The 15,164-nt window shown below is 38.7% G+C and overlaps 1 protein-coding gene across 2 annotated transcripts; it reads right to left on the reverse strand.

Moving 5' to 3' along the window:
* Positions 1-1,215: 1,215 nt before the first annotated feature.
* On the reverse strand, positions 1,216-10,250 carry LOC146524940 (protein eva-1 homolog C). Of its 2 annotated transcripts, XM_085173610.1 has the most exons (8): positions 8,657-10,250; positions 6,492-6,697; positions 6,257-6,380; positions 4,282-4,434; positions 3,891-4,034; positions 3,703-3,774; positions 3,536-3,616; positions 1,216-2,441 (listed from the first exon to the last, which is right to left on the reverse strand). In XM_085173610.1, the coding sequence occupies exons 1-8, from the start codon at positions 8,751-8,753 to the stop codon at positions 2,056-2,058; spliced, it is 1,263 nt and encodes a 420-aa protein (XP_085029736.1). In that variant the 5' UTR covers positions 8,754-10,250; the 3' UTR covers positions 1,216-2,055. The 2 variants fall into 2 exon arrangements, with proteins under 2 accessions (XP_085029736.1, XP_085029742.1); XM_085173616.1 differs by lacking the exon at positions 3,536-3,616 and having other exon boundaries at positions 8,657-10,227.
* Between the last annotated feature and the right edge of the window lie 4,914 nt (positions 10,251-15,164).

Genomic DNA, 15,164 nt, shown 5'->3' on the forward strand with positions numbered 1-15,164 from the left:
ATCTGCATATAATTTACTTTCCAGTTTCACACATCCTCTTTGGGGGATTAAAAATGTCCGGAAGGTGTTTTGTCCCACATTAATAGGGATGAGGTGTAACTAATACAATTGCTTTTACATTTTTTAATATTACCGCCACCAAGGGGGTTATGTGTTTTTTGGCAGTGTTTTTACGCGTTTCCTTCTCCTTTTAAACGATAGTTTTAAAAAATTTGAATTAATTCTAATAAAATTTGTAGGAGTGTATTGTGTGGTCATCTAAACAATCCATTCAAATTTGGTCTGCATCCTTCGCTGATGATTTACTTGTCAAAACCGAGAAACCACATTTAAAAATGGCCATATAAAGATTTAGAATATGTCAAATTTGACCTCCGAGCTCTAAGTTAAATAGACTGATTTTCACGTCAAAGTAATATTGCTATAGAACTATAAAACTATGTTTCTTAATGCCATTGGTTTAATTTACAACATGTAGAAATATAGGGATTCTAAATATTAGACCTCATTTTCCAGTTCAAATAAGATAAAACTTATACTGTCTTTTATCTTTAAAACTTTACATGAAAGTCTGTGTTTGTACTGGCAAAATTTAGGAAAGTATACAAGTAAACAGTGATTCTAAATATCACATTACAGTTTGCATTCAAACATCAGTCACATTTGACCTCTGATCAGTTTTTCATTTCACAACAACTGAAGGTGTGTTATATCTTTAAAGTATTTTTTAAAGAGAAAGAAAATGAGCTGCCTAGTTAGTTAGAATATACTATAGTATGTAGTATTATATAATAAGCTCAAGTCAAATCAATACGGTCAGCCACTACCTACTCCTACACTACAAACTTTGTAATGTATGTGTTAAATGAACAACAACAAAACCCCCAAAATGAATATACAAAAAATACAATACTATTCCTTTAAAAAAAAACACTTCCCAGAGAGTGCCCTGCGTTGGTGGAGGTTTGTGCTCTTGGAGTGCTTCTTGTCAAATAAAGAATTATTTGACAATATCTGATTATCAGTTAATCAGATATTAACTGATTAACTGATTAACTTTTATCAATCCAAAAAGGCACAAAAATTTAACAAAGAATCAAAATATAGTTGTTAGTAGATATTTGGAAATTATTCAATTTATATATTTATTTTTGAGGATTTGGTTTTGCACTGTTCTACATTTAATTCTCCATCCTTCAGCAATAATATGAAATGTTTCCCCCACAAAAGAGCAGCTTTATTTTTGTACGTTTTAATGAAACATTAAAAATGGCATTAACTCACCCAATGATTTATTAGTCACACAGTGCACTGAAAATACTGGTTTTCCATATTGTAACCGCAAAAATGCATTGAAGTTATTAAAGTTTAATCAGTGGCACGTCCACTGTTATTCCATAAAACACAGCAGCATTTGAAATTAATTGAAACAACAAACATGTGATGTTAATCTTTATGATTGTAATCAACCACCATTAGGTTTTCATGTATTTTAGTAGATGCATCATGCATTGAGACAGATTAGGAGGTTCAGTTACATTTAAAGAGAAGCTATCATCCTTTCCCTTATTTTCTGTCACATATACCTCATTACTGTTCAGGTTAAACTGGTTTTAAATAATGAGCTTATTGTATGTACAAGAGGTTCCCTTCAGGCTGTTCTAAACACTCAAATTCAGACTTTATTTTCTACTCTTGGCTTTGCCTAATGTCAAAGATTGGGGACTTCCCTAATTCATCTCTGGCACTTAGGAACCAACCACCTAATGCTTAAGCTTTGAGTTTGTGAGGGGCACCCAATCAGAAGAAAGTTGGCTTGGAGGAAGAGGAGTTCATATGGCTTGTTTCAGACTGTGAATGAACTAAGGACCCAGCTCAAGATAAATAAGGATTATCTTGAACTTTGAGTCATGCAAAGCTCCTCTAGAAGAGTAGAGGAGTGAAAGTTTGGACCTGGAAATGAGCATAATAGGTCCAATTTACAGTAAAAGCACTATCTCAGTATGATTTCAGTTAGCAACTATCGTTCTAATGCAGTATACTGATGCTTTACTCTCAATTGTTGTAGGTTTTAATCTTGTGTATAGCGTAAGGGCTGGAGTCTCTGTGTGGCCAGATGTCTCCATTGGGCAGATCCCTAGTCTGTTCCTCCTCCCACTCAACCATCTCTACTGTTAAAGTGGGTGGACTGAAGATGTCAGTTGTCCGGTAGGATTGTGTGAGGCGGCGGAAAGAAGATGTGTCAGAGACATCCTCTTCAAAGAGGTCCTCCATGAGCTCCTTGCGTCGTCTGCGAGATGCTTTCAGCTCATCATTCAGGTCAGAAACCAGATCTTTAACGTCTTTCACAAGTGTGGAGCGAACACCAAACAGGCAGAGCAAGAACACGAGACCAGCACAGATACCGGAGACAAAGTAGAGAGCAACTCGCTCTGGGAGACCTGGAAGAGAGATGTGTGAGGAAATTAAAAATTTGCCAACATAAGCCACACGTGTCCGCTCAGCTCATCTTTCTCAAATGGCTTGAAACCATTAAATTCATTTCATGTGAGTAATGTATCAAAATCAATTTGCAAGTGCTCCTATTTCAGTTCAAATATCCAAATAATTTTATCGATTTTTTTTTTCTATTTAAATTAATAATGTTAGAAACTGATTTAGCTGAAAAATCTTCCTGGGCAGTGCAGTATTGTAAAAACAAAGACACAGCATTGGCTCTGGATTAGAATCATCCCTGCAAAAACCATATATGATTATTTATCTTAGTCAGAGTACATAATGGCTAATATTTGTATTTTCCACCAGCAGGTTAATGTATGATCCAAGGGAACAAACATAACTGTTTTTTTTTTATATGTCCAAATTGAATATAACATGTAAAAATAAAATAAAAATAAATAAAATAAACTGAAAGGAAAGAAATAGACTGAAATTAGGAAAAGTTATTTTTAAAGATAATAAGCTAATAATTATATGATTTGGAAAATGGAAATAATACAGAAATATGTACGCAAATTTTAGATTACTACTTATCAGCACAGACAAGTGGCTGGCACACTGATAAGCAGAGGCTGGCTGGAGCCTTCCTGTGTGGAATTTGCATGTCCTTGCTGTGCCTGTGTGGATTCTCTCCAGCAGCACAAACACATGCATATCAGGTTAACTGGTGAGTGTAAATTGGCTGTTGACGTGAGGTAGATGAATTGCATAAAGTGAGCAGAACAAAGAGTAAATGTGGATTGTGGTTTAAAGTGGCCAGTAAAGAGTACATAAGTGCTATATCTGTAACGGCTGAGATATATGTCAGCCCCTGCAACACTCGGCTAGATAAGCAATTGAGAAAATAGACAGGTGGTATATAAAGGCTTCCAGTTACTCAAACACCTCTTCTAATTTTTCCATGTCGTTTTGGAGCTCAGTATCTCGACTGTGTCCACCAACGTGCTTGGACGCCGACACTTCTCTTCGACTACAGCACTCATGAGAGATATATATGTGGCTGTAGCCTGACATCCACAGGCATCAGTACACATACCCAGTATTTTGTCAAAGATCTCCAGAGAGTTGGTTAAGAACACATTTTGAGGCCTGTAGGTGGGGCCAGTGTACCATCCACCTGCAGGCGAGAGGGTTCTGGGCTCAATAGCCAGTCAAAGTCTGCTGCACGCAATGAAACCTGTGAACGTTCGTTTTCACACTCACCGTGTGTGTAATCTGAGATCATGAAAGGATCTGTTGGACCTTGACCCACATCTTCTAGGAGATATCTGGGGACTAAAGAGGAAATGAAACACTGTCACAATACGCAGCTGTATGCAAATACAGAAAATATATTATGCATCTACATCCAAGCCAAAAAAAAAAAGAGTAGGTGTAGATTTGTCACTTACCACAAGTGAAGGACACCCGCAGGTGTTTCCTGGTGCCGGGGAAGCACGGGTCCCCAAAGGTTCGAGTATCGGCTATTAGTGAGCAGTTTGCTCTGCTGTGACACCTGCGTGACACTTTCCTCAGGGCCGCCGGAGACAAACACTCTGAAATAATTTAATATAAATGAAACCGATGATTGTAACGAAGAAGACAACAGTAACATTTTATTGTTAAAAAAAAGCTGTTTCTCTAAAACCTGAGCACCTAGAAATTAATGAACATGAATAAATAATTCCTATTTATATGAATGATTAAATACAGTACAGTAGTAATTCTCCATCATGTCTATACAGGACTTTAGCTCCACTTTTTTGCCACTAGATGGCACTTGAGCCCCCTGCTGCTGCAGACCAATGTCAGCCTTTGATCCGGGTTCCTGAGGACAGTGAGGACTGCCGTGCAGCAGGTGTCCAAATGAGGCAGAGTAGATTGCGATGACAGTCTCGTTTTTACACATCAGCCTCAAACGCTCATTTTCGCACACCAGTCGTGTGCGGTGGTGCTCTGAAAAACAGATGAAATGACACATTTTGAAGAACAAGAACTTTCTGTAGCTGTTTTAAGAAAAATCTGATGGCTGAAAGCATTCATTGTTATTATTTCAAAAGTTTACAACCTTGTTTGACAGCTGTTTAGAGAGCTATGTAAATGACTCAAGCTACTCCGCATTTCTTTATATTTTGCTTTCAAGCCAGTTTTTTTTTTCCAAAGTAGTCTTGAGCAACAGTTCTCCAGGTTCTCTGAAGGTCTTTGGACATTAGCTGCTTTTTCACTCATTTTCTAAGCATTCCTTATACCCACTCTTTTTGAGACGATTGCTTTTGTTTGTTTGTTTATTTTTGTCTTTTAAGCTACTTAACACTAATCTATGAGCTATGGACATCAGATGAACAGTATCTGAAAGTCATGTCTTAAGAATTAGGGAAAAATCCAGGAAAGACGTGACCCTGGCCTGACCCAGTAATAAGGAAGGGAAACACATTAAAAAGGCTGTTACTATATGTTAGACATTTATTATTTACTTATTATTCCTCCTGTTCAAGCTGATTATTGGAAATCCAGTCATAACCTATTAAAGAAGAGGTAACTTAATGCGACAATATATGTCAAAGTGCATATGAAGTTGATGTGAGACTATAAGAGTCACCAGTGGACTGATTGTGTGGCTTTGTTTAAAAGCTACAATCACAATTTTAGAAGACTCCCACTTAATTTTATGTAACTCAGACTTTATATACCATACCATACCACCTTTATTTATGAAGCACTTTAACATAAAACCAGAGTTCACAAAGTGCTGTACATGCTAATAGCATAAGTAAAGAATGAGATAAGATAAGATAAAATAAATAACTAAAAAAAAATAATAACTAAAATAAATTGAAACATGTTAAAACAAATTGAGTCAACCCCTCTAATCAATGCCAAAGGCTTCAGCGAATAAATATGTTTTAAGAAGACTTTTAAATTCAGAAAGAGAAGAGGCCTGCCTAACATGCAAGGGTAGATCATTCCACAACTTTGGAGCAACTACAGCAAAAGCACGATCACCTTTAAATTTATACTTAGTTTTCGGTACCTTAAGGAGCTGCTGATTGGCGGACCTAAGGGAACGGGCAGGTGTATATGGTTGTAGTAGCTCCGAGAGGTGGGGGGGGGGGGGGGGGGGGGGGGGCAGGCCATTAAGAGATTTAAAAGCAAATAAGAGAATTTTAAAAACAATCCTAAAATGTACAGGTAGCCAGTGGAGTGAAATTAAAATTGGGGTAATGTGCTCAGACTTTATATGCACTTCAGTTTCAAATGCAAATGTTTCAATGTACAGTTTTGTGTTTTATGTGTGACTGCCCGTTTTTTTGAAAACACCCCCAAAAAATGTAAGTTCCTTTTTATGTTTTGCTTAACAGGCCTGAAACCAGAGGCTGACTGAGGAAGAATATTACAGAAACTATAAATGATACCAAGTTCAGTTCCTCTTTTCTAAGTTACCGTTATATTTATTAAGTTTTAGATTTCTGTGAGCATGCAAAAGACATAAATAAGATATTTTAAACTAATAATAATTTAAAGACGATTACTTAATTATTAATAAATAAAGATTTTATTTACCAGCTTTATATGCTAATAGATTTTTTTAATTAAGAACTTTACTGTGCAGCTCTTTTTTTTTCAAGCCAAGGCCCCTCTTATTGATAGTTTTCTGCACACCTTTTATTATGCACAAATTATGTGATGGAGTCTTTCTTTGTCAGTTAGCTAACATAAATTTAAAAGCCATGTGTTCACTAGTGGTGAAGTGACTGGACTGTCCAGCTCAGTAGGGCACCTGGTCTGCACTTGTAGGAGACTAGGAGGTACTTGGTGGTGAGGGGACAGGGATCCTGGCCAAACACTGGACTTAAGACGGGAATGTGGCACGACCGCCGATCCTGACACTCTGACAGCACTTTCTACAAGCACAGGAAAATCCATGTGGACCACTGTTATCTTCAACAGGAGTCGCCCATAAGAGCATTTGATTAAGGCAGATTATGCAGTGAGTTCACAGTTGCTATGTGTACCTCGATAGCAACTGAGGAAGTGCACTCTGTGTCCTCCTCCACAGTTGTGTTTGTGCTTGCAGGAGGACATAAATGCTGACCGGGAACACGGCGTCCATAGAAGGCTGATAGGATGGCCACAGACGTCCTGGAGGGACACTTGATGATGAGGATTTCTCCTTCACAAGCATGAGCCGTGTGGTTTTTCAGAATGCTGTGAAGATACACTGAAAGATAAAAAGAGCTGATGATGTCTATTTTATCATTTCAAACACATCTTACACCTCATTTATAGTCGCGTGCATAAGTCTTGAGCCCCCTTTATTTCTTTATATTTTACTAGAAAAATGGGAATTAAGTATATAAAGCAAAAGCAGAGATTACACAACTATAACAAGCTTGAAAGTCAATATTTAGTGCCACAACCTTTCTTCATTCAACACAGTCTGAACTCTCTTAGGCAGACTTTCTTGTAATATCTCTAAATCGTCTTCAGGAACAGTTTTCCAGGCTTCTTGAAGGAAAATTAGATTCATCATTCCACTTTCAGTTCCTGTATAGCGTCATATACGCCAGCCTTTTCTTCCTGTTTCCCTTTCTTAAGAATTACTTCTTGTCTGCCACCTTTCCACTATGACCATTTCTGATGAGGCATCAGTGAACAGTAGATGGATCAGCTAAAGGGCCACATGCATCTCTCAGCTCCTGCGTCAAACCTTCGCTGAATCATTCTCTGATTCTTCAGGAAATGTCTTTCAGACACATTTTGTCTGCCGCTGATAGTTTTTAAGACACTTCTTCTTTTGTCCGCTGCTTTTCCAGTTTTCTCATTTTTATAAGGGCGCGCTCCACACTGTCTATCACAGTAAAATCCTATTTTAATCCCGTCAAACCATATAATCATTTAGATTCAACTAAAAAAATGGGAATAATTCATGTGCTTTTGTGACATGCGGCTCAAAGTACATCAAGATACAATTTGAAATAGTTTTCTTGCTAAGTTCTCTGTTATGTGTAGACACAACACTGGTTCATCCCTCGAGCTGGGTGAAATTTTTAAGCTTGAATAATTCATAAGTCGATGTTAAGTAGCTTAACAAGCGAAAAACATTTCTCAGAAAGCCTGAAATAAAGGCTCTTCTTTCTGTTGTTAACCAACTAATAAAGACTGGATGACTCAGTTACCTTTACTCATGCACAATTTGCGACCCTTTCATTGTCAACATGTTAACAGTTTGACTTATTTAGAGCTTTTTTTAGCCCCTACAACAGCTCCGTCCCCTGTCGACAGGGTGGTGTCCGACTCACTGGGTGTAGCTCGCCAAGACAATTTTTGGACTATGACCACACATAGAAACATCATCAGCAACAGCGCATAGACACTGAAGTGAAGTCTCCCCTCCCATGTGTGTTTCCTGTACTGTATTGTACTAGTGTGTACATGCAGTACATCTCGCCTTGTGAAGATTTATATTATTGTATATATAATATATATATATATTATATTGTATTAAGACTTAAGTTATGTTTAGGGTCAAGTTTAAGGCTAGTTTATTTATTAGTTACAGTTACATCTCTAAGACATGAATATAAGTCAGTGTTTTGTTCTGTGACATGATGGAAACCGTGTGCGTGTGTGTGTGTGTGTGTGTGTGTGTGTGTGCTCCACAGAGGCGTTTTAAAGCTTTAGGGAACAAACGAGACACAGTACCAGGCACTCACTCACAATGAGCTATTATTAGACACACACACACACACACACACACACACAAACAAACAAAAGATCTCTGCTGTGATCAGATATAGAGATGCACATGCAAACAGAACAGCGTCTGAGACAAAAACTACCTTTGGCTGTGTCTGAACATACAGTACCATTGTTTCCATAATGTCAGCAGTGACACAGTCCAAATAGGAAAACAGCTCAGATGATAAACACAGGTCAGCTGTAGTTTATTTATTGCTATGGGAGTATCTGGTTGTATTGTGTGGATATCCAAGTTCAGGATCTGTTCTGCAGCCTCTTCACCCTGATTCTGGTCTCTCCGCAAGATTATGACAAGCTGCTTATGAAGCAGGATGTGGAAATCTGTTAGGAAATGTCATTGTGAAGCTTCTTTATGCAGCTGAAAAGCAACGCATCAGCATTTTGAGTCTGCTATCGATTTCAAAACCAAGAGACTTACGAGAGAAATCAGGAGCCGAGCGTGCTGTGTGCATCTTCAAAGCCAGGAGGAGAGGCAGGAGACAAAAAGAGCGGCAGAAACTCCAAGACGCTGTCATTGTGAATATCCTGCAACAGACCCTGCAACAGGGTTTGTGTAGTAATAGGCTGTTTGTGCGATTGACTGCCTGTGAGAGAGCAGTCAGTAGGTCAATGATGCCATTGTGTTTACAAGAAACAGCTGGCCCTGCTGAGCAATCAACTAGAATTACTGCCAAGCATTTATGTGGTTCTATTGCTAATCAGTCAAGTTTACATCCATGTCTAACCAGACTTGACCTTTGACCTGCTGCATATGAAATTTCATCACTTTATCCTGTTATCCTACCACACATTTGTGCAAAACATTTTGTCATCATTTACGCATGAATTCTTGAGTTAGGGCCAAAAATATGTATTTGTGTGGTCCTGCTGACGTTTGACTTTGTTTGACTTTGACTTAGTTCATCCCTGAGATCAAGTGGCTGTTTGTGCCAGATTTTGCTTTCCTGAGATATTAAGTTCATGTGAATGGGACTGACAGACAGTGTTGGGAAGGTTACTTTTAAAATGTATTCCAATACAGAATACATGCCCCAAAATGTATTCTGTAACGTATTCCGTTACGTTACTCAATGAGAGTAACGTATTCTGAATACTTTGGATTACTTAATATATTATCATGCTGTTTACAACTACATGAATGTACTATTGCTGTGATTTATTACTGTTACTGAAGGTCCGCGGCTCCGAACCGTAGTAAAGGGACCTCTGGCTAATACGGTGGGTTCTGTGTCGTAGCTGAAAACTAGCTTTACTTTGTTGTCTGGGTCAACTTTGCTAGCAAGAGACAGAGAGAGGCGTTGAAAGGCTGCTCCAACAGAACTTATTGTTTCGGAGGAAAACACGAACACGGTGTACAGTCGAGTCTTAATAGCTTACTTACAACTGGGCTCGTCAGGCTCTCTTCTTGGCTGCAGTGGTTATTATTATATTTACATGCTTCCAGCTCCCGTTTCTGCTCGATGACAGCTCGTACTTTTCCTTTTTCTCCCTCCCTCGCTCACAGACACATAACGTGTATGGCAGTCCATTCTCCCTGCAGCACGGACTACACTGCCTATGATGCTACATTCTTTAGAGCTATACCTGTAGCATTCTGCCTGTTAGCTTAGCACAACAACAACAAAAAGGCCTCTCTCACCCAGGAAACACGCAGAGAGAGAGCGTCACCCTGTAACCATGGCAACCGTAACGCCGCCTGGAACAACAGAACGTAGCTGTCAAACAAAACCCAAACAGTCCTGACCCGCCACAATATGAAACAGGGACGTACCGCCATGTAATCCATGTATTTCAACAAAGTAACTGTATTCTAAATACCACCTTTTTAAACGGTAACTGTAACGGAATACAGTTACTCATATTTTGTATTTTAAATACGTAACGGCGGTACATGTATTCCGTTACTCCCCAACACTGCTGACAGACAAGGTATAAAAGGTTAAAGTAGCCAAATGACCTGTCCATAAAGGAAGCCATCTGCAGCAACATGGCGAGCAGACACCATAGAAAGTCACATGGACATGTATTTGTTTTTTTCTAAATCCAACAGAGGCTGGCTCCTCTGGTTGATCAAAGATATCCAATTATATAGAGATCTGTAACAACGTGACCCAAATTTACACTTGCTTTATGACCTCAGTAAACAATTTCCAAATGTACTTTAATCAATACTTTAACGTTATATGTGAAACATGTTCTTTTGGCAAATTTTGTAAACATGTCCAAATCAAGCATAAAGTAGGATATGCCTTGTTACAACTGTTATTGAGAAGTTGTCCTCATGTCCCCTGTTTCAGATCCACCTCTCAATCATGAAGTCTGGCTTATTAAATAAAGAAGACGAGGATGAGAAATTAACTCCAGGCCTCAAAAGGGGAAGTCTGCAAACCACTGGGTAACAACACACCATTTGACTGTGTCTTTATGTGTTATATAGCGCTAATTGTTGAACTTCAGCGTTGTTTTGATTCAGCCTTAGCTGATCAGTTTATGTAAAAGCAAAATTTAACATGAAATCTTTCGATTTCAACTTCAAACTGAGCACAACTTGTAATTTTACTATTTTTGACTATCTCTGGCAACATGTAACTGGGATTAAAATATGTTGTTTCATTTTGTGTGTTTACTTTAAAAACTTCATGCTTATTCCTAAACTTGAATAAGGAGATATTTTCTTCTTCTCATGCTTTTGGTATGATGTTTTCTATCTTTAAAAAAACAGCTTGTCTCTGAACCATAAACAAAATGTGGAAACAACTATAAAACTGACATTTGGGATTTTGAGGGGAGGGACAGTACATGTTGCAACAGTTTCCTGATATTTTTTCTGTGTGCAACATAAGCTTGCCGGCCATTTTTCGAAAAGATCTGTATATAAGCATGTTGGTATCCCACCCATCTTGCCAAGAAGTTGTTGTCCGGGAATTAGTTTCATCGTGTCGCCCACTTAAAATGTTATTGAAATTTAGGCCTATGAATGTCTGAAGTTCACAGATCAAAACGTTCCACTTGTGTAAAAGAGGGAGTCTGGAATCCACCACAGAGCAGCAAAGTTTACAGGATAACAGTTTGACCTTTTGTGTGGCTGCGTGTGTGTGTGTGTGTTTGTAATGGCAAAATCTAGTTCCACTTTCTTGGATTCGGTTGTCCACATTGAGAGCTCTGTTCATAGAGATAAGGCACTTTTTCCCCCCCATTTCCATTTGCTGTGTGTGTGTCCAGTGGAGATATGTGTATTTATCTCCAGGAGATAGGGCTTTCCTGGGAAGTGGAAGATCATTAGTAAGCTATGCACGCTCTTTGGAATACTCCCCTGTTGAATAACCCTGCTGGCAGGGCTGAATCAGTTGGTTTCAGTTTACTATAATGGCTGTGATTTTAACCTTAATTTCCCTTTTACTCATCCCCTCTTTCTCAACACGGTGTCGTCATGGCAACCAAACACAACACAAAATACCCATGAAATCAGCCCATGCCGACCTCAAGACGTTATCGATAACTGCAGTCGCCTGTGAGAGCGAATCTATTGAATTTCTTAATAAAACACCAGCCCTTTGTCACCCAGCTTTCAATGGACACACCCTCTGTCACAGCAAATGCTATAATAAAGACTGACCACTGAAAAGCAGTTTAATCATGTGAGTAAATGAGAGAGGCACTCCCACCGTGCCGCAGTAAAATTCCACTCACCTCCCAGAGGTGGTGATTATTTTTTAGAGGATGTGTTATGAGTGGGCAGAAATGGACATCGGATTTCCAAACACTTGGAAAGTAACCATGACTCCGAAGACATTTAAAAAGAAAAAGGAGGAGGACTTTTTCTCCATGATCTCTCTCCTTTTGAGTTATATTTCCTGTGGCGATGGGGTGTTATTTGCCAGATTTCCGGGATTTGTCGGTAGTTTCATTGTGATGGGTTTGTTTTCATCCTCGCGCTCTGTGATGCAAATTCCTCAAATCCTCTCGAGCAGATAAATGAGAATGGGGCACAAAGCCTTCTTTTTCAATTCCTTGTGGTACATTTCACAATCTCACCAGTGTTGTTCGTTTCTTTAAGGAACTCTACACCGCAGCAGGGGGATTTTGTCTTAAAACTTCCCTTCCCCTAATTACAGTAAATGATGCCATATTACAATAAACACCGGACCGCCCCTCCACTCCTGTCTCCACTTCTTAAGCACAAACTATCACTTTCAGTCTTTAATTGACCAAGAGACCTCCTACTTAAAATATGGCAAGCATATACTGTATTCAGCTGAAAAATTTCATGATATTTGATATTCCTTTAGCGCTAAAATTCAAAATCTTAAAGTATTTTAATATTCTTTATTTCCAAGTTGGCCCTTTTTATGCCCGTATTTTATTATTGAGGGGGATTCCCACAACCACAGCTCATTACTCAGAACATCCTCAGAATACCCCCAAAGTATCACATCATTTTTTAAAGAAGAGGGCAAAGCCCATACAGAGCTTTTCTAGAAAGCATTATACGTTTAGCTAAAAACGCACTACAGTCATTGGTTGTAGAAATTCAACTATGACGCAACCTCAAAGCCACAGGAGATCCTTCCTATCTGTGGCCATCAAACTTTATAACTGCTCCTTACAACACCTACAGCTATTTTCACTTAGTCTGCAATATCTTGTTTGTACTGTACATAATATTGCTTTAACTTTAATATTTAATACTAATTTAACATTGCAATTTGAGTGACTTACAGTGTTGGGGAGTAACGGAATACATGTACCGCCGTTACGTATTTAAAATACAAAATATGAGTAACTGTATTCCGTTACAGTTACCGTTTAAAAAGGTGGTATTTAGAATACAGTTACTTTGTTGAAATAAATGGATTACACGGCGGTACTTCCCTGTTTCATATTGTGGCGGGTCAGGACTGTTTGGGTTTTGTTTGACAGCTACGTTCTGTTGTTCCAGGCGGCAGCGTTACGGTTGCCATGGTTACAGGGTGCCGCTCTCTCACCCAGGAAACACGCAGAGAGAGTTTTTGTTGTGCTAAGCTAATAGGCAGAATGCTACAGGTATAGCTCTAAAGAATGTAGCATCATGGGCAGTGTAGTCCGTGCTGCAGGGAGAATGGACTGCCATACACGTTATGTGTCTGTGAGCGAGGGAGGGAGAAAAAGGAAAAGTACGAGCTGTCATCGAGCAAAAACGGGAGCTGGAAGCATGTAAATATAATAATAACCACTGCAGCCAAGAAGAGAGCCTGACGAGCCCAGTTGTAAGTAAGCTATTAAGACTCGACTGTACACCGTGTTCGTGTTTTCCTCCAAAAACAATAAGTTCCGTTGGAGCAGCCTTTCAACGCCTCTCTCTGTCTCTCGCTAGCAAAGTTGACCCAGACAACAAAGTAAAGCTAGTTTTCTGCTACGAGCCGACACAGAACCCACCGTATTAGCCAGAGGTCCCTTTACTACGGTTCAGAGCCGCGGACCTTCAGTAATAGTAATAAATCACATTCACGTAGTTGTAAACAGCATGATAATATATTAAGTAATCCAAAGTATTCAGAATATGTTACTCTCATTGAGTAACGTAACGGAATACGTTACAGAATACATTTTGGGGCATGTATTCTGTAATCTGTAATGGAATACATTTTAAAAGTAACCTTCTTAACACTGGTGACTTATTAGTACTTATTTTTTAATATAGAGTCTACTTTACTTTCTATGTTTATATTTTATGCGAGCATCTGTAACAAAACTGCTAGTTTTGTTACAGATTGTTACTATCTGTAACAAAAGTTTGACATTAGTCAAACTTTTGCTAAAATATTATTAGAAAAACAAAGTGAACAGGTGGAAGTAAAGGTAGTGATTGAACTGACTTTCTCTGTTCTCTTAATCTGCTTTTTTGGGGTTGAATTTTTATTCTATTACTGGTTTTTGTGCCCTGTAAAGAAAACAGGCACAGTAAAAACAGTAAATTGAGTGTTGTTGAGTCCAGAGTTCACGGTAATGCTAACATCTTTGTGAAGTCGGATTTTGAACTCATTTGTAACACGTTCACAGTGATAGTACTAACAAGCTTTTCAGCAGCTATTCGCTTTACAGTATTCACAATCTTACCTTAATAGCTTACACAGCACAGTACGTTCAGCTGAGACTGATAGGAACGACATTATAAAGATAAAAAAGCTGACCTGAAACGCCTGAAAGGAGAACAAAACATCAGGACTGTCCAGTCAGTGTTTGACAGATCATATTCATCCCCACAGGCCACTGCCTAATACTGTTCAGTGACTTAATAAACCATATTCACTCTATCTTATCTCTCACAGTGTGTTCATATGCTACTGCTGCATGCCATTAGTCCACTCGCTCCCATAGTTTGTATTTTGTCCCAGTTTCTCTATCCTCTCCCTTTTCCTTTCCTTTTTCTTCTCCTTTGACTCACTCTTTACCAGGTTCCTGCTCCTCCCTGATCCTGGCACTATTTCTTCCTCCGCTGTTGCCAAATGCTTGATCAAAGGGGATCTTCTCAATGTTCGTCTTTTCCCTCTAATATCGCAGGTCTTTACCTTACAGCAGGGTTGGGCAATTAAGTTTCCAAAGGGGTCACATAGGGGTCCCACTGAGAAATAACAGCTAAAAGTCCATTTAAGTTACAGTGTTAAGCACCTTGATGTGATAAAAAGCTGTACCTGCTTGGTTCCTAATCAGAAGGATACAGATATAATACAAATGATTAAACATTAATGAACTTCAGCTTTTGTTTTGTTTTGTTTGCTAATACTATTGTTTTTGAAAAACTGTGAAGAGTAAATGTTGAGCACTGAAGAAGACAAATATTGATAAAGCCTCCACATAGATACTGAAAGCCATTCTTGAGGGGATGTAGCTCTAACAAAAAGTCACTTGTATTAATTTATCATTTGTTGTGTTTTTCTAAATTTGAC

This window comes from Neolamprologus multifasciatus, chromosome 2 (assembly GCF_963576455.1).
Source record: "Neolamprologus multifasciatus chromosome 2, fNeoMul1.2, whole genome shotgun sequence".
Classification (NCBI taxonomy): Eukaryota; Metazoa; Chordata; class Actinopteri; order Cichliformes; family Cichlidae; genus Neolamprologus; species Neolamprologus multifasciatus.